This window comes from Balaenoptera ricei, chromosome 14, assembly GCF_028023285.1.
Source record: "Balaenoptera ricei isolate mBalRic1 chromosome 14, mBalRic1.hap2, whole genome shotgun sequence".
In the NCBI taxonomy this organism is placed as follows: domain Eukaryota; kingdom Metazoa; phylum Chordata; class Mammalia; order Artiodactyla; family Balaenopteridae; genus Balaenoptera; species Balaenoptera ricei.
The window spans coordinates 40,985,360-41,005,468 of record NC_082652.1 but is presented as its reverse complement, the minus strand read 5'-3'; the positions used below and the strand labels follow the sequence as shown (position 1 = coordinate 41,005,468).

The 20,109-nt window shown below is 41.3% G+C and overlaps 1 protein-coding gene across 1 annotated transcript in view; it reads right to left on the bottom strand.

Annotated features, from left to right (window-relative positions):
• Positions 1–705: 705 nt before the first annotated feature.
• Positions 706–20,109, bottom strand: part of TTC39C (tetratricopeptide repeat domain 39C) — a 104,589-nt gene continuing 85,185 nt past the window's right edge. The window contains exons 7-14 of the mRNA XM_059893995.1: positions 19,016–19,109; positions 16,574–16,681; positions 11,753–11,862; positions 10,614–10,737; positions 4,499–4,596; positions 3,267–3,371; positions 1,931–1,969; positions 706–1,379 (exon numbers count right to left, since the gene is read on the bottom strand). Coding sequence (XP_059749978.1) covers positions 1,290–1,379; positions 1,931–1,969; positions 3,267–3,371; positions 4,499–4,596; positions 10,614–10,737; positions 11,753–11,862; positions 16,574–16,681; positions 19,016–19,109 — 768 coding nt within the window. The 3' untranslated portion in view covers positions 706–1,289. The remainder of the gene's footprint in view (positions 1,380–1,930; positions 1,970–3,266; positions 3,372–4,498; positions 4,597–10,613; positions 10,738–11,752; positions 11,863–16,573; positions 16,682–19,015; positions 19,110–20,109) is intronic.

Here is a 20,109-nt window from a genome sequence, read left to right as displayed (position 1 = left end):
AATAAATGACACCCCAAGATGATATTCTTTATTGCAACGTAAATTAAAAAAAATATCTAACCTTAAGATTTGAGCCAGGTTAGTCACACAATTATGACAGAAATTCTTAAGTGACTGAGGTATTTAGAGTCTTCAAAACCACAGGTGTGCAGTACTGAACAAAGAGGTAAATTAGGTGACAATAAAAATTAGCAACGAAGGATTAAAAAATAACTTTGAACTCTGTTTACAATATCAATAACCTGAGCTAAGGGGAAAATGATTAAATCCTGGCAACAGACAGTCCAGTGAATCCTTCATCAGCAAATATTCTGAGGCAAAAGAATCTATGTTCATTCAAGAATAACCTTTTCAAGTAATTTGTTGAAAGATTTCCAAAAATTGGTAATTAGACAATTTTATCATAAAGAAAAGGAAACACCAAAAATGTAGGTATTATTTATCCAGTCTATAGACTAGGTCTTCTAATAACTTAGCAAAATAGCTATACTTTAGGTTGTAAAACTATCTTGTTTGCTTTCACTTGATTGGCTGTCAAAGGAATAAAAGTGTCTGTCCTTTGAAACATTTTTGTAGACAATCTGGAGATAAGGATGACAACTTCAGCTGAAGAGTATTTGTTTTTTAATAAGAAAACATGGAATCCTGGGTTATTAACATATATATATATTTTTTACAATGAAAGAATATTCGGTCTGTGGTCAGGAGACTTGCATTCTATTCATTACTCCATAATAACAGGAATAATTAATTGCAGTAAGTCAATTAGCCTTTTTGTGCCTGAGTTTCATTGTCTGGACAATGGAGACATCTGTGCTATGTCATTCTCAGAAATAGTTTGAGGATAAAGTAAAACACTAGAAAGCACTTTTATTTTTTCAAAACACAATATAAGTGCTATGTCATGATACTGTTAATAATTTTACAGGTACCTCTTAGTGTTACCCAGTCAGATGTGTGCTTCAAGTAGGCATTCCTACAAGATTGCAGGTTGAATATTTAGTTGAATTTTATTTTAAAAATAATAAATCACAAAACTAAAATGTTTGAACAAGGTCACTTAACCCTCTCCCCGGGTGGTTAGTTATTATTACTATTATCATCATCATTATTACTTTTTAGCTATGTGTTTAAAAGAGGAGATCTTTAATACATCAACCTAACTGAGAAAATGTGTCCCAGGCCCAGGTGGTTTTCAGAAGAAAAGCTGATCTTCATAAGAGCTGTGTCCTCTATTTTTAAAGTGCAGAACCTGTGTGGGGAGGGACAGAGCGGGAACTTCGGGTCTGTCACTGAGGAACCAATTCCCTCATCGAAGCCAGAGCAGCATGGATGCGGACGTGCAATCTGTTTTCAAAGTCGTAGCCAGAGAAATCCTCCTGCAAGACAAGAGAAAGAGATTATTAGCTAAGCTGTCTGTAATACTACGGTATTAATCACACCAAGCTTTGTACTGCCCAAAGTAAAATTCCTTACACTCCTAACAAAGGTTTTGCATTCACTTGATTTTTCTTATTCCCCAAACCTCAAACTTTGTGTCCGTTTTTAAAAAGTCAACTGAGCATTATTAATGCTGTCTTTGGAAAATTTCCCTCATGTGATTCCTGAGACAGTAGTCTTAAGCTGGGCTCAATGGAAGTCGCTGTTAGAACTTCTTAACTCAAGAACACAGTTATGAAATCAACAGTTATTTTCCCACTCAAATGAGAAGAGTTTTTATAAAGCAGGATGAGCAATTTCATAGGAGCTTCATGTGTAATTTCACTTAAAAATCAACTGCTCACTGATTCAGTTATCAGTTTCCCCTCCAGAAATACCAACCAGGACAATCATTTCACAATATTTCTTGAATTCAGACTCCAGAGTACACTACAGAGGATAAGAAGGGTCACTGGAAAGAGAGAGATTGAGCATTTTCAGGCATTTTTACCTTTGCTTGAAGAAGGAGACTTCTGCCTCTTCCTACAGTCTATGAATGTAAGAAAAACACATTATCTCTTAACATCTATATTTATATACACTCAAGCAGAAAATGTTATAATAGGAAAATATATTAATTTAAAAAATTCACAGTGACATAGAGGGGAGTCAAGTGCTCATTCAAGCATACTGACTCAATTTTTCTTTAATATAATGCTGTTTACATGTTTACATTAAGGCATTACTTGATAAATAATTTTTATAATCTTCATTATTATTTTATAAAGGGCTATCATACTTTAGAAGAGTATAATAGTTTAAGATCTTACTAAAAAACCCAAAATTGATGATAATTTAAGTTTATTTGAAGTAAGTTTTTTTGAAGGCATTACTGATTGAGAATATCAACTTCATTTTTCAAGAGACAGACCAGTCTTCTTGTAGTTTATGTATATATTTTAAGGCTGCATTAAGAGTAAAAATTTCCTTAAAGAATATGGTGTTAGAAGTTTCTACCAAAATTCATAAAAATTGCATTTTCTATTTTGGTAAAATTAGAATTTCAAATGAAAAGAGTTACCAATTAAAAGCCTATCTTTGGCAAGATAAGCTACATATTTAAGGATTAGGCTAGAATATTTCTGTTGATTTAGCTCAACTTTTAAAAAGTCCATGTATTTGAAGGCTGACTTGAATTTACTGAAAATTAGAATTTTATACAGTCAATAGTATGTAATTGAGCTTCTAAAAGAAGCTACCAAGCAAATCCAGCATTATTAAAATTCACTTTTTAAAAAACTGCCCCACTGTGCTTAAATATTCATCTTAATGATGACTGTCAAATTTATAAGGTATTCTAAAAATTTTTAAGTAATCCTACACACCATCCTCATTTATTCTCACTACAATCTTTATTAAATTGGCAAGGGAGGTATTTTTTATCCTGTTTTACAGATTACGAAGAAGGTATGTGGTTAAATAACTTAACCATATCATACACTAAATAAAAATAAACGGCAGAGCTAGAATCACAATGCAATTCTGTACTCTGAATAAACCACATTACATCATACCATACCACTCTAGAAAAGGCAATGATTTTGCCCCAAATGAATTTTTGTCCCCAAAGTTACATTTATCATTCTAATTCCAGGGAAGAGATTACCTCCTTAAACACAGTGAGATAGGATTAATAGCTTCTTGGATTCATGTATGTGAAACCAAGGAAAAGAAAACAAAAAAACACTATGTTCAATCAACTTACTTTAAATGAAGGATGTTTTGTGCCTGCTCACTTGCACAGTTTTGCTGATGAACATAATTTAAGAAAATAGATAAGATCTTACCTCTGGTTTGTCTAACAGAAGACAGCCAAGTTCATAGCAAGCATATGGCTGAACATATAAGTTATTCTGACGACACAACTCATCTTTAACAGCTCGCTGAAAGAACTGAAAGTAATACGAATATTTTTGGAATTAATTCATTTCTCTACTTAGGCTCATTTTCCTACTTAAGTCTCATCACATCTTTAGGAGGATATGTATTCTGTATCAGGTTTTCTCCTTTTCTGCATCTTTGTTCCTTCCCATTTATTCTCATCCATATCTTATAAGTCCTTTATATACCTGTCTGGTGAACTTGCGCCAGTATATGTTACCCATCAGTCAGCCCAATTTGTGCTACTTATTTTCCTAGTTGACACACCAGCCTCTACTGATTTTATTGCAGAGAACATCTTTATCTGCACCTCCAAATCTGAACATTCCATTTTAATATTTAAGACAGAAAGTAAACAAGCCAAGAACCATCTCTTGACAGGTGTCTTGACCGTATCTTACTGATACTTAAGCATATGATCTAAAATAAGCTATTTAGAGCTGTGTAATAACTATTATACCCCACACTGAAAATTAATTTAAAATTATAATACAAGTGTATCAACACCCTAGGATTTAAAAGCCAAAGTCTCTTACTACAGTACATGAACTCTCTCAAAGAATAATCAAAATAACACCTGGATGTCTGTAAAAACAAACAACCAAACAAAAAAACCAGAAAAATCCCTCCAACTACATTTGAAGATAATGAATGGTTCTTTTTCATATAATATGTTCACAGAATATCTTAAGCTAACAACTTTCTAGATCTCACCTCAGTAATGCATCAATAATCTGCAGTTATAGAGGGAGGAAAAGTGGACACAGGCTGACATGCCTGATCATATTTGTATTTACCTAGCTAGGAGGCTTCACTCTGCTCCTTCAAAATTGTCTGCCTCCTCATTTCTTCCTCCTCCAATTGAGGCTGTCATCTTTGATAAACAGCTAGTGCCAGAAAAGAAGCCCATAGGTGAAGAAGTATTCTAAGGCTCTGAAGTCACATTAAAAACTAGTATGAACCATCATCAACTTCTGGCATCTGAGAAGATGACATTAATCAAATAAAGTGGATGAAACTCACACTGCAGTGGGAGATTGGCTTTATGTAATGCTTTCTCCTTTTTCTTATTTACAAGCGTATATGTAGGTTTTCACAGTTTAGTTTCCTTAGCCATGACACCACATGAACAGTTTACCTGGACAGCATCTTCTGAGTTCCCTAGACATTTGTGTATGGCACCAAGAAACAAATACTTTAATCCAACGACAGATGAATCATCCACTTCATGGCAAGCTTAAAGAGAAGCGAAAACAGCAGGAAGGAAATACGTTCACTTAATTCCTTAAATATCATCAAGAGTTAAGCATTTCATTGTTTAGTAACGTATTCAAGTTCAAACTGAGAAGGTTTCCCTTCCTCATCCATTAGTAAGTATCCTTAGTCAAAGAAAGACAAAGATATCAAACTTCATGGTGCCAAGAAGACTCAAAATTGCATCATATTATTACTAGGTCAAAGAAGCCAATCTGAGAAGGCTGCATACTGTACGACTCCAACTACATAACATTCTGGAAAAGGCAAAACTGTGGTGAGTTGCCAGAGGTCTGGAAGGTACAGCACAGGGGATTTTCAGGCCAGTGAAACTATTCTGTATCATACTATCTATAAGAGTGGATACATGTCATGATACATTTGTCAAATCCCACAGAATGTACGAAACAAAGCATACACTCTAATGTAAATTACGGACTTCAGGTGATAATGCTGTGCCAGTGTTGGTTCATCAGTTGTAACAAATGCACCGCAACGGGGTGGGGGGGATGTTAATGGTTGGAGAGGCTGTGTGGGTACACATCGGGGGGGGGGGGTTTGAGGTGTGTAGGAACTCTCTGTCCTTTCTGCCCAATTTTGCTTGAATCTAAAACTGCTCTAAAAAATAAAGTCTATTGGTATCTTTCAATTGCATCATATTAATTCAAAAAACCACACAATGAGCACCTTCACATGTTTGTAGGAGGTACTGCACCAGTCTCTGAGAGGGGATCAGACTTGATCCCTCCACTTCGAGAAGCTTGCCATCTACTGCGGAGGACGGGCACACATGTTGGGAGGATAACATGGAAGTTTTCCAAGGAAATGAAAAGAGTGGAAATTGGAAACATAGTGGAGCTAATAGAGGAGGAAAAATAGTAATTATTTCTATGAACCAATAAAGGTACTGAGATTTGAAAAGACTTTATAGAAACATACACATACATACAATAATATATGTACACACATACACACGTATATCACACACAAATGTATGTACATGTATATATGTATGTACATATGTGTGATATATGTGTATGTATGTGTATATGTAGGTATATATATATATAGAAAGAGAGAGAGAGCTCAAGGTTCCAGAAAAGGTTCTGGAAGTAACTGGAAGAGCTGGGTAGAGTAGCAAAGAGGTAAATGTGAAGAAGAGTCTAAACCTATAGAAGCAGGAGGTGCCTCAAAAACCTAGGCGGAAAATACCTCCAAAGAAAAAGTACTCAAAAGATCTTAAGGCAGCGGCAGTGTTAAGGAAGGGGAATGTACTTCATTCATCCCCTCATTCATTCATTAACTCTACTCATTCATTCAATATTTACTGAGCAACTACTATATGACAGCAGTGACCAAAGAGAAAAAAATTCCTGCCCTTAGGAAACTAACATTTTGTGGAGGAGAGAGATGACACAAAAGACACGATAGGTAAAATAAGTGTATTAAGGAAGTGTACAAACTAAGGTAAAAAATAAAGCCAGGAAAGGAGATAGCGGTATGCATGTGTGTCGGAAACGTACAGGTTAAGGCCCACTGAAAAAGCCACAGGTGGGTAAAGACCTGAAGAAAATGAGTGAAGGAGCCATGTGGATGTTTGTGGGAAGAGCTTTTGAAGGCAGAGAACAGCCAAGTGCAAAGGCACTGGGGGGGTGGTGGGAGCGTGGTGAGAGGCAATGGCAGTGGGGGCGTGTGTACAGACCGTAGGCCACTCAATGGATCCAGACTTTTACTTTGAATAAGATGAGGCCACAGAAGGTCTCAGAAGTGAACCACCACCACATAACTTAGGTTTTAATAGGAGCACTCTGCTGTGCTGAGAATACACGGTAACATCCTTAAAACGCAGAGGAAGAATGCAGTGGAGAGGGGCAGGTGGGTGAGGAAGGGAATGAATGAAATGACAAGACAAGGATATAAGAATCCAGCTAGCTCTGCTGATGCAGGGAGTCACAGACAGGGACTCTGATAAGCTGAGTGCACAAAGCTGTGTGGGCCTGATGGGAAGAGTGTAATCAATGCAGATGACCGCTATCACCCACGATCAGGTGTTTGTTTGTTTTTTTCCCGGAATTTGACTATTTCTCTACAAAGATCTTCACCTGTTTTCTATATGACTGAGTTGATTTGGATCATTACTGCTTAACACTGGAGAATGAGATAATCTAATTAACAGATCTCTTAACTGGACTTTTAGCAAAAATATTAGAGAATTATCTCATGTTCACTCCAGAGCCTGCCTCCCTCCCCAGGGCCACATTGTTGTTGTTTATTTTGACAGCTGGAAAGGAGCTCAGAGAATATTTAGTCACATTAAGTGATGATCGTTCTTGTGCCTGCCAATTACCATTTTATATTTGCATGTCTGTTTTAATTATCTCTAAACACATGATCCTGCACTTGTGCATTAAAAAGAATACCTAGGGCTTCCCTGGTGGCACAGTGGTTGAGAATCTGCCTGCTAATGCAGGGTACATGGGTTCAAGCCCTGGTCTGGGAAGATCCCACATGCCGCGGGGCAACTGGGCCCGTGAGCCACAACTACTGAGCTTGTGCGTCTGAAGCCTGTGCTCCGCAAGAAGAGAGGCCACGATAGTGAGAGGCCCACGCACCGCGATGAAGAGTGGCCCCCGCTTGCCACAACTAGAGAAAGCCCTCGCACAGAAACGAAGACCCAACACAGCCAAAAATAAATAAATTAATAAAACAAACAAACACACAAACAAAACCCAATTGGGGGAAAAAAAAAAAGAATACCTAAGGGGCTTCCCTGGTGGTGCAGTGGTTAAGAATCCACCTGCCGATGCAGGGGACACGGGTTCGAGCCCTGGTCCGGGAAGAGCCCACATGCCGTGGGGCAACTAAGCCTGTGCACAATAACTACAGAGCCTGCACTCTAGAGTCCGCGAACCACAACTACTGAGCCCGCATGCCACAACTACTGAAGGTCGCACGCCTAGAGCCCGTGCACCGCAACGAAGAGTAGCCCCCGCTGGCCGCAACTAGAGAAAGCCCATGAGCAGCAATGAAGACCCAATGCAGCCAAAAACTAAAAAATAAATAAATAAAATAAGTAAATAAATAAATAAATTTATTTTTTAAAAAAAGAATACCTAAAATTCCTTACTGGTCCTTTGAGGTAGACACTGGTAGATATTCCAGACTTGCATCAACAACCAGGGATGGGTTTAAAATTATGAATCTTTTTAAACAGAGCAGAACTTGAACATCTGGGAAAATTCTGTTTCCTTTCAAGTAATTCCCTTAGGAGGGTTATACACTTACCCTAATTACAGGGTCTCTGCACACAACTTCTTTCGGAGTTGCACTATGTTGCTCTGGAATATCAACACTGACGAACTTTTTGACCTTTGAGAGGGAACCTTTTTTTTTTTTTTTAAATAAGCAAAAGGCATCTGCAGGGAATTCTGATAATAAAAGTATGTGATTCAAGGGAAAACGCTATATTTGATCAAAAACAAGTGTGACTACAAAGAAATCTGACAAATTTTGTACAGCCACTATTTTTGAATAAGTCCAAAATATTAATACTAAATCACTTTTGGAAAAGAGCAGCATATATGTGAATAAGACTACATTTCCAAAGGTAACTGCTTTCTATAAAATCATATTTTTGGATGAACAGTCAGTGGCATTCCATACCCACAGGTTCTACATTCACAGATGCAACCAACTGTGGATCGAAAATATTCTGGAAAAAAAAAAATTCCAGAAAGCAAAACTTAAATTTGCCGCACACCCAGCAACTAATTACATACTATTTACATTGTATTTGCAACTACATATATAGCATTTACATCATATCAGGTATTACAAGTAATCTGGAGATGATTTAAAGTAAACATGGAAAAGTGCACGTAGGTTATATGCAAATACTACACCATTTTATATGAGGGACTTGTGCATTCACAGATTTTGGTACGTGTAGGGGGTCCTGGAACCAATCCCCCACAGATACACAGGGATAACTGTATGTGTGCGTGTTTCGTTTTTTTAATTAATTAATTTATTTATTTATTTTTGGCCATGTTGGGTCTTCATTGCTGTGCGTGGGCTTTCTCCAGTTGCGGCGAGCGGGGGCTACTCTTCGTTGCGGTGTGCGGGCTTCTCATTGCGGTGGCTTCTCTTGTTGTGGAGCACGGGCTCTAGGCACACGGGCTTCAGTAGTTGTGGCTTGCAGGCTCTAGAGCACAGGCTCAGTAGCTGTGGTGCACGGGCTTAGTTGCTCCACAGCATGTGGGATCTTCCCAGACCAGGGATCGAACCCGTGTCCCTTTGCATTGGCAGGTGGATTCTTAACCACTGCGCCACCAGGGAAGTCCCTGTGTTTTGTTTTAACACAGCATTCTCACCATGTAATCATTTTTCCAGCTGCATGATTTAAATATCTTCATGCTCCCAGGAATATGAAGCTGTGTGTAGAGAGCTGAAAGCTTTGCTATTCAATGTGCCATCCTCAGGCCAGCAGCAGAGACACTTGCTCCTATGGGAGCTGGGCAAGTCACCTAACTGTTCCGAGTCTCGCCTTCCTCATCATAAAATGGGCACAACAATGCTGTCTGCCTTTTCTACTTCCCTGGGTTCCAGTGAAGAGCAAAGGAAATAACCTGCCAGACTATAAAATATCATTCAAATGTCTGCCATTATACCTTTAGAAGAAATGTTACAATATTTCTTTTTTTTAAAAATTTATTTATTTTTATTTTATTTATTTTTGGCTGCATTGGGTCTTTGTTGCTGCACGCGGGCTTTCTCTAGTTGCAGCGAGCGGGGCTACTCTTCATTGTGGTGCACGGGCTTCTCACTGTGGTGGCTTCTCTTGTTGTGAGGCACGGGCTCTAGGCACGCAAGCTTCAGTAGTTGCGGCACACGGGCTCAGTAGTTGTGGTGCACGGGCTTAGCTGCTCTGCGGCATGTGGGATCTTCCTGGACCAGGGCTCGAACCCATGTCCCCTGCATTGGCAGGCAGATTCTTAACCACTGTGCCAACAGGGAAGCCCACAATATTTCTTTAATAACCAGTAAAGCTTTATTTTACTCAAAGATTTATTCTCTCCATGAACTTCTCCTACCACTATAATAAAAATGACTTTGTGAAGGTTTTATTACCATAACTTATAGTCTTATGATTTTTTAAACATATGAATCAAAAAGGTAGGTTCCCAGTTATACTCCTTGGTGTCTACTCAAGAGAAATCAGCATGTAATTCCACACAAAAGGTCAGTACACTTATGTTGCACACTTATGTTTGTAGCAGCTTTACGCACGATCACTAAAAACCCAGAAACAAACCAAATGTCCCGTAGGAGAAGGAATAAACAAATCGTGGGACAGGTAGAGCCATACGATGGAATCCCACTCAACAAGTGAGAGGAACAAACTACTGACACAGATACAACGTGGGAGTCACAGACACTAGGCTGTACAAATGAAGCCACGCACTAAAAAGTACACACTGTCTGATTCCACTTGTACGAAGTTAAAACATAATCTGTGGAGAGAAAAATCAGAACAGAGGGTGCCATGGGTGGGGCCTGACTGAGAAGGGGCATAAGGGAAATCTCAGGGGTGGAAGAAATGTTCTATGTTTTGATCATGGTGTGGATGCCACAGTGTGTATATTTGTCAAAACTCACTGAACTGCATGTACACTTAATATCTGTGCATTTTAATGGATGTCCATATGAAAAAAGAGGTTTCATTGTTGGGGGGGCAGGTGGAAACATATGCTTCCAGCCACCTGCATGGCTTTAGGATTACCAACCCTGACGATCAGTGTGCATCGCCTCACACCGCGGACAAGGCAAGTACATCTGTCCCTTCCAGTGCCTCCTACTCCCATCACCTAAGTGACGGAACTTTTTCAACCATCGCACCATTTGTCCAAGAATGACAGATTTGTACTCTCTGAATCAGAGGAGATTAGTGACACACTGAAGGAACAAGCTGCTGTGCACAGTTTTGTTTTGTTTTTTACCTTGACTCATCCTCTGTAGGTTGGGGAGGGAGCAGTTGGGGAGGGCTTTCCACAAGTACAACACTTCAATGGACGCCAGCACGCACAGCGCTTTGGTTGGGGTTTGTTTCCGAAATCTCTCTGCCTGCAAGCAGTTGGAATGATTAGGCAACATTAGAAAAAAACCAAATTCAGATTAAAAAAAAATTTCGGAGACATTAAAAAATACATGGTTCATATTTGATGTGAACGATCCCCTCCCGCAAAGTTAAAAATGAAAATTTCTCTCTAAATTTTGCTCTCTGATTTTTAATATATTGGTAGATATGCCTTTCTCTTATTCAATTCAATCTACTATCAAGATCCAGGATATATTTTGAAAACTTTAAACTGAAATGAATCTAGTTTCATTCTAAGTCAAAGAAATTTATAAAAAGCTGGGTGACAAATAATAACTTGATGGGTTTATATGGAGGATGTAATACTAGATGCCTTTTAGTTACAGTTTTATTGACGTTTTAGTTTTCTAATTAGTCCCAGTCCTCTCAGGGGCATTCCACATTACAATCTAGTTTATACTCACACTAAATCATTAAATGTTCATTCAATAAAAACTTACAACTAAAAACATGGAAAATTCAGGATATAAGTTGTCAGGTAACCCATGGTAATTCAGCTAAACTGTATTTTTAAAAGTACAGAAGTAAATTAGGGGCTTGGTCCCTACAGTCCTGGGCCCTTCTGCTGGTATATTTGATGCACACTTTTGTTTTTTATTAGGGCAGAATGTGATGCTTTCACTATATGAGAACCAACAGTCTGTATCTCTTGCCCAGGTTCTGCTGATTTGCATTCTTCTGAGACTACCTAGCTCTTCAGACAGATGCACTTCCTCTCCGGAGGCTCATGAGCGCCACAGGATCTGTAATGTCTCTATTCATTCAAAGAAACAACTGCTTTAATTATTTGCAACCAAACAGTACTTTGCACTCAGAGCAGAAGAATGACATGGGAGTAAATTCTCTCCACAGTCGTGAACTGCATTTTGCATGGCATTAGGTTGCCAGCTTTGCATATGATTTCTTAAAACCTGTCCAAGGTGGCAATGGTTGCAAATATCCATCATAAATGACACACCAGATCAACAGGTTCCAACATACCTTTTTCACTGAGAACTGTTCAATCTGATTGTTTTTCCTTTTGAAGAGTTTCTGAACTTCTTTAAAGACAATCTGTGCCCCGTCCACATCACCGGTGGCTCCCTGACAAACTGTAAGAAACCATCGTTGTAATCTTTAAGTATTAGGCGGAAAATGCCACTAAGGGACACCTAGGTTGATGATACTTGGAAAACGTTACCAAAGGAAAAAATGGGAGCAAATTTTTTTTTTTAATTTTATTTATTTATTTATTTATGGCTGTGTTGGGTCTTCGTTTCTGTGAGAGGGCTTTCTCCAGTTGCGGCAAGCGGGGGCCACTCTTCATCGCAGTGCGCGGGCCTCTCATTATCGCGGCCTCTCCCGTTGCGGAGCACAGGCTCCAGACGCGCAGGCTCAGTAATTGTGGCTCACGGGCCCAGTGGGAGCAAATATTTTTAAAGACTGTTACACATGGGACTACACCATCCTGCTGATCATCGTTCCACCGATTCAACAACTATTTCCTGGGACTTCCCTGGTGGCGCAGTGGTTAAGAATCCGCCTGCCAACGCAGGGGACATGGGCCCGATCCCTGGTCCGGGAAGATCCCACGGGCCTCGGAGCAACTAAGCCCATGTGCCACAACTACTGAGCCCGCGTGCCTAGGGCTCGTGCTCCGCAACAAGAAGCCTGGGCACCACAACGAAGAGTAGCCCCCACTCGCCGCAACTAAAGAAAGCCTGCACGCAGCAACAAAGACCCAATGCAGCCAAAAATAAACAAAACAAAAAAAACTATTTCCCTGGCGCTAGGTTCCCTGAGCTTTGGGGCGGGGGGCGGGGACACGTGGGAAAACTACAGTCCTAGCCCTCTTTGGGGGAGACAGTCTTGAACAGTAACAAAACCCCCAGATATTATCACAGACTACAGTCCATTTAGAGCTCACATACTCGGAAAGTGGAAGAAAAAGGAATCTAGGCAAGAACACTTAGGAGCCAGGAGGACTGTGAAAGCCTCACGGTGGTAGAAGGATACCCCTGCACCTGGAAAGAAAGTCATGAATTAGTCCTACACATGTTTACTGGGCACCTACCACCTACAGCCGCCAGCAAGAATGCAAAGAAGAAACACACACGTTTACACCCAGAAGAAACTTAAATTTCAGCTGGAGAGAGAAGACACACAGTCCAGAGCTACAATGTATATAGTGATGAGAGCCTTGGGAGTCCTGGCACCAAAGTACTTTTGGAAAAGCTCATCAAGGGAAGGGATGGTTTCTCTTTGGAGTGATTAGGGTAGCTCTGAGGAACTAAGAGTCAAGCTGAGCCTTGGAGGGGGGTAAGATTTTGATGGTCTGCATGCTATCTTCATCCCATCCAGAGCCCCCGGCAAAGACGTAGTCGTATTTCCTTTGGTTCACCTGCTCGCTACCTTCTCCAAACTTCACACCAGGCTGCAGTCCCATCCCTTCATTGAAACTTTACCAACTACTCTTCGTCGTCCTCTTTTCAACTCCCATGAAGATGAATTCATTTCTGTTAATCTTTTGCTGCTTTTGTCTTTGCCACATATTGTTTTTCAACCCCCAGTTGGAATGTCCATTGATTTGCTAGTTCTTTCTTCTTTATTCAAGTAGTCCTAAAACTGGGTGGTCCCATACTCGCATTTTGGGGCTTGGTCAAGCCAGGCACAGGGCTATGGCATGTCAGAGGATGGGCAGCTAACGGAAGGGGCAAAGAAGCACAAGCAGCAAGGTTTGCAGAAAGCTGAGGTCATCAAGGTGATGGGAAAGGCAGAAGATTTCTACTGGCAATAAGTGGGATTAGGCTGAATATTCAAAAGGAGAGATCACCCCCAGTTATGAGAGCAGCACTGGTCCAGATGTGGTGGCCTGAACCCATCCAAAATGACCTCATCGGTTGTGTTATAACATTTCAAAACCAGAAAGAAGTTCAGTGATTGTCTTGTAAAACAACTCCATCGTATTATAGATCAGAGGATGTAGAGGTCCAGGAAAGTTAAAAGTCTTGCCTGAGGTCACACAGTAAATCAATTAAAAAGAATAATTTCAGCTGCCCCTAGCTTGAGGTCTCCTCAGATAACTGGTAACATTATTATATATAGTCACATAATATTAAAAAAAAGAATGAGCAAGTGTGGGTACACAAGAGAGTTATAAACATCAACAGTATCAGGATCTGAATCACCTTTGCGGTTCTACAACACTAATACCTCAGACCCTGAAGAATATACACCACCTCCTCTCAGTACAGTTACAGACAGTTGCTTTAAAAGACGCAGATGTTTGAAAGCATGAGTGTCTCTGATTTATCCCAAGTCTGAGACCTACACAGAACTTAGAGGACGCTTGGCTCATCCATTCAGACTACGCTTTTCGGTTAACTTCTTCTGGGTAACATACCCAACAGAATTGAAAGCAGGGTCTCAAAAAGAACCGTGTTCACAGCAGCATCACTCACAATGGCCAGAGGGTGGAAACAACCCAAGCATCCACTGACAGTGAACGGATAAACAGAACATGGTCTGTACATACAATGGAATATTACTCAGCCTTAAAAATGAATGAAATTCTGACACATACTACAATATGGATGAACCTTGAGGGCACTATGCTAAGTGAAATAAACCAGATTCAATCAACAAATAGTGTTGAGTCCGCTTACCTAGAATAATCCAATTCACACAGACAGAAAGTAGAGCAGTGGTTGTTAGGGGCTGGGGAGGGGGCAGTTATTGTGTAATGAGCATAGAGTTTCAGTTTGGGACAATGAAGTTGGACAGTGGTGATGGCTGTGAAGGAACTTAATGCCACTGAACCACACACTTAAACGTGGTTAAAACAGGGACTTCCCTGACGGTCCAGTGGTTAGGATTCTGGGCTTTCTCTGCTGGGGGCCTGGGTGCGATTCCTGGTTGGGGAATTAAGATCCTGTAAGCTGCACGGTGCGGCCAAAAAAAAATTTTTTTTAAAGGTTAAAATAGATTTTATGTATATTTTACCGTAATAAAAAAAAACCTCTCAGCTATAAGATGAAGAATGTCTGAAGATCTAACGTATAACATGGTGACTACATGTGATAATACTGTATTGTAAAATTGAAATTTGCCAAGAGAGTAGAACTTAAATGTTCTTACAAAAAAACAGATAAATATAAAAAAAGAAATAGCACAAGGAACTAAGCCCCCAGTGGCAGTGTTTCTGGTCGCTGAATGCCCATCTTCTCCGACGCTGCCTATAACACGTACCTGTCCTTCAGGCCAACTCAAATGACAGCTCCTTCAAGGAGCCTTCTCTGACAGAGTGCTTGACAGAGTGACCTTCTCTTCCAGCCCACCAGATGGGCCGGCGTACACTTTAGGTGGAGCTCCTCACACATCATCTGCACGAAGCCCCCGTGGAGAGGTGGCGCCTAGAGTCTTTCACGCTTTATCATCTGCTACAACTGGTATGATCCTGGGATTTCCAATATCTGGAGAATAAATGCTCCTCTATACACCCACACCGTACCGTTATTTCTTCATGTTCCATGCTCAACAACGATTAAAAAGAAACACTTGCCCACAGTGACTATGTGGCCCCATTACACCCTAACGACCGCTGGGGGGTGCTGCAGCCTCTCTGTTTTCATTCATCAACGTGCTGTGCACACCAAGCCTGCTACTTTCATCCGAGATGCCTGTGAGTTCTGTAAACCAACCCTTAAAGTATCCTAAGCGGGATACTGAAAATAATCCTATTCAAACATCAGCTATAAGAGCCATACGAAAACAGATTAATACCTGCGGGACTTGCAGGAAGGCCTGTGAGTATAAGGGCCTTCCATCCTAACTGCTCATGGACTGCAGTTTCAGAACATCCAGGACAGACACACTGGTCAACATCTTCTAATTCTATCTTGTTTTAAAGAGACCAGTTAAGGGGATGGAATGACAGGAGACGTTTTATTAAATCCAAATATTCAGAGAAATAAGAAGATATTGAAAATAATGTTTGGATTAGCCTTAAATTTTAAGTAAAAGAATCACTTATATGGGTGTGTAAGGAGAGCTCATTGTGAGAGGCAGAAAATGTACAACTACCTGGGTCTCTTCAATCTCCACCTGGACCATTCTGCATCACAACAGCACTTCACGTATTGTAGCTCAGGGCACAGACAGCTATTTTGTCCACCAGGGGGCATCATGTCTTTATCTCTTCATTTAAGGGTAAAAAGGCAAAACACACTGCTATGCCTATCAGACATTACAGTTGTTTCTGCTATAATGACACGCAGTGTTGAATTACCTTGTGTTCTGCAAAATCATACTGTAATTATAATAGGGTTAATAAGTAAAACAAGGCTGGAACAGACTACTCAAAATCCATGCAACTCTGTAACCAGGGCACTAACAATCCAAACAAAGACAGTAACATGATTTAAAAGACATGTTAAATTCTTTAAATTCCTAATAAATCAAAAATAGATTTGAGAAAATAAAGGAGAGGGGTAAGGGTAAGTTGAGACTGTTTAGGACAAAATGGACAAAAACGAAAAGCTCACAATAAGCATTTCCAGGACCCAGCATGTGACCAACCCAGCCCTGAGGGGACGTGGGGAGGGGCAGGGCGCAGCACCGAACTGCCCCGCTGTTCAGATGGGCTGGGGAGAGCTGCTCTTCAGCTGCTGTTTACTTGTAGCCCAAAACAACACACGCTGTGGGAAACGGTGAAGATCACAACTTCTGCATCCTCTGCCATCACTCTCCCACCCGCCAACGCACGTGAGCTGATCTGAGACAGAGAAGGGCGCGCTGTGGCCGTGCAGACCGTGGTCTACTCACCTGCGGTTAAATAGGCGTAATAGCACTGGGACCACCGGGACTCGTTTTTTAGCCTCTCAAAGGAGTAAAATGCATCCTTGAAATTCAGCTCTATCATGCTGCACCAACCTGTGAAAGAGATATTTCTAGTACGGGACCCTAAAGGAATATGCTTTACATCCCATCTGTACGTTACAAACGTCTTATTCTGCTGAATTTCTCTGTGAGGGCTCCACGTAAACAGCCTGAAAACTTCATAAGTACCTTTTCCCTCGTAAATATTTTCAATATGATGTTTTGAGTAGACAAGGCATCTCTGATTTCACAACCAATGAAGCAGTATAGAAGGGAGGAAAGTAAAAATTCCTAGGGAAACCGTCCAATTTGCCTCCCCCCGCTGGAAGTCAACCCAAGCACAGTGGTTCTTCTCTCCCAAGAACAGGCACCGGCGCAGAGAACGAGACGATGCCAGTAGATTACATCCACAGTGACCATGTCGAGAAGTCTCACACACTCACCTGTGCATTTATGATCACAGTCAATTAGCAACCTGTTCTGAGAAGTAGAGAGGAAACCAGTGAGAAATTAAGTACTTGCCACCCTTCCCTCTGCAGGGGCAGAGAGAGGACCCCACCTCTCCCAGAGCAAAACACTGTTAGGCTGGCATCCTGGGGGGGCAGCAGCAGCAATGAGGAAGCAAGGAATTTTATCCCTCGTTGTTAGTAATGGTATCTCCCATCCACGGAGCCATCCCGTTGTGTGTCAGGCAGGCACCTGATGTAGTTCTCGTTAATCCTAGTGCAGTCTTGGAAAGGCGGCTGACGGTGTCCTCACCTGACCAAGGAGAAAGCCTAAGGCATGAAGAGGCTTCGTGACTTGCTCAAGGTCACACGGCTAATAAGAGGGAAGAACTGAGGGTCGAAGGCCATTGCTCTCTCCCGTCCACGATTTGCCTCCATAAAAAATTCTGTTATCCGCTGCACCATGAAGCAGTCGTGTCACCTTAGACCTACCATTTGAATTAGAGGGATGAGGGGAATCACACTTCCAGAAACTTCAGTGTCAAATTCTATGGGATATGATATGAAGGTGACATATTTTAGAGTGAAAAATTGGGGCTAATTCTTTCCATCCTAAAATGGACATCGGGATAAAATTTGAATTAAACGCCGCAACAGAGGTGGGAGGCAGCACCACAGCTGAGTAAGGAGGCCGAGTCCTGACTTTGCTATTCCCACTTCCCCCCACCCCAACCCTGAGTTAACCTTCCTAAGTCCTTAGTTCTGGGTTTCGATATTTCCAAGCTTCCTTCCGCTCTGACATTCTACCCTGCCACAGACCTGGAAATGGTGCACACACACAAAAAGGCCACCATAATCATTTCACAATATATACAGGTATCAAATCTTCATGTTGTACACCTTAAATACAATGTTACGTGTCAACGGTATCTCAATAAAACTAGAAGAAAAAAGATAACAGTGTCCTAAACAAGAGAAATAAAAGGACATCGAAGCTAGTTCCTTCCATTCAAGTCCTATACTGTTTCATCGGTTGTGAAATCAGAGATGCCTGGTCTGACTCAAAACATCACATTGATAATGTGTTTCACATTCCATTCCACATTATGGCTACTAACCAGAGCTCCAGCAGAGTTTACGGAAAAATACATTTCCCACTGGATCATACCTCATCTCCACTCCCTAAGCTATAACAGGTGTTTAAAACATAATACTGTTTACTGGGCAGTTCTCAATCTTCTAGTTTGCACTCTTCTTTAAAAAAAGATTCAGGAAAACAATTCTGTCTACAGCAGGCAAGCAAGTGGCAAACAAATGCCTCCAAGTCTGTCTATAAATTCCTCTCCAGGAGGGGAGAAGCAGGAGGAAGCAGCTAACATATGTGCCAGGCACCCTGCCTCATGCTCACCTGGCTAATTTCATCTTAATTACGCAGCTGCTCCAAGGGCAGGCGCCTGAGCTCCAGGGGCTACTACGAGGGTGAGGGCTCCAAGTTAGTTGGCAGAGGAGCTGGAATTGGAATCTATGTGCCCAATTTTCTCCTAAGCCGTATTTTTCTCTTAAGTAAACATTGGTGGGAGGGAAGAGAAAACAGTTCTGAATTCTAATATCCAGTCCAATAAAAGATTCACAAATGATTTTTACTCAATTAATTTAATTTTACCTATCATTCTAGAATCTAAATGTTATAAGGAGCAAAATATTAGAAAGAAGTAATGAGAATTCATTAAGTACCACTACTTGCGCTATGGTAACAAAGTCCTATTATTATACAAGGCGGCAGGCATTTCACAAAGACACAAACTGAACAGCATTAACAATGAAAACATGCACAGGAATGCGTTAACACTGCAGGACAAGAAGCTGGACATTCAGCTGGACAGGAGCTATTGCATTAATACTATTTCAATGACAAGGGACTGGACAGACATTCGATACTTACCAATTTCATACAGACACACATGTTGGATTTCTCTCTGGTCTACTGCAAGTTCCAGAGCAGTATGGAAGGAAGTCAAGGCACTGTTGATTTGACACTAAGGAAGAAATGAAAACAGTTACTGGCTAAGATCTGTCATTAACATTACGAGCATCCTAATTCAAAAGCATCCTTTCCCTTGGTAGTTAAGCAGATTAAGCAGTATAGAAGAGAGCGATTTAAAGATTTCTGGGAAAACGCCCCCTCTCCCCTTACCTGGTTGGGAGCTGAACCGAGCACAGATCACTTCTCCTTCTGCTCAGGCAGAAGGACCCACCAGTGAGGGTGCGGCTCACACCACCCTCTCCCACAGCGGTCTCTGTGCACATGTGCACTAGAACTTGGTGTATTATCAATATAATGATTTGCTGATCTGGCTCCTTAGTCCAGGTAAGTTCGACACGAGAGGGACTGCATCTCATCCTCCTGCATACACCCACCGGGCCCAGAGAGACTGGCAGTCAGTACTGCCCAGAGCCCGTCCATTAGCCCAGCCTCAGCCTCTCCCCGTTCCGGGACCCCCTCACTCTCTACCACACAACTCGGTGCTGTTCTCCGAATGCTTCGGGTCATCACCCCTCTTCTCCCAACACTTCAGAAATTCTCTGAGGATCCAGATTACACTTCCGACTTTTGCATTCATCTAGCACTGTCCAGAACCCCAAAAGACTCTCAAATGCCTGTCCCACCTTTTCCTGGTTAAATACATTTAGTTTTTTCTTCCATGAAAGATCTCTTTCAAAGTCTGCTGATCTGATGCCACAAGCACCTGGTAAGAGCACCTAAAAGGCACCATCAGGATAAAAGGGAGGTAAACTAAACTGTAAATGCAGCAACGACAGGCGTTAAGTATCACACATCAGTAATAATATAAATCCTAAATGTCCCGAAGATGCGACACAGCCTGCCCTCGCTGACACATGCCCAGGAGCGCTCCTTTCTCCCTCCCGCAGGTGCCAGCGCCTCTCTTCCCACCCTACACTCAGCCCTGCTCTCTGTGCTTCCCTGTGTGCCTCCCTCTGCTACTCCCAGGCGACTCCCTTCCAAGGCCCCTGCTG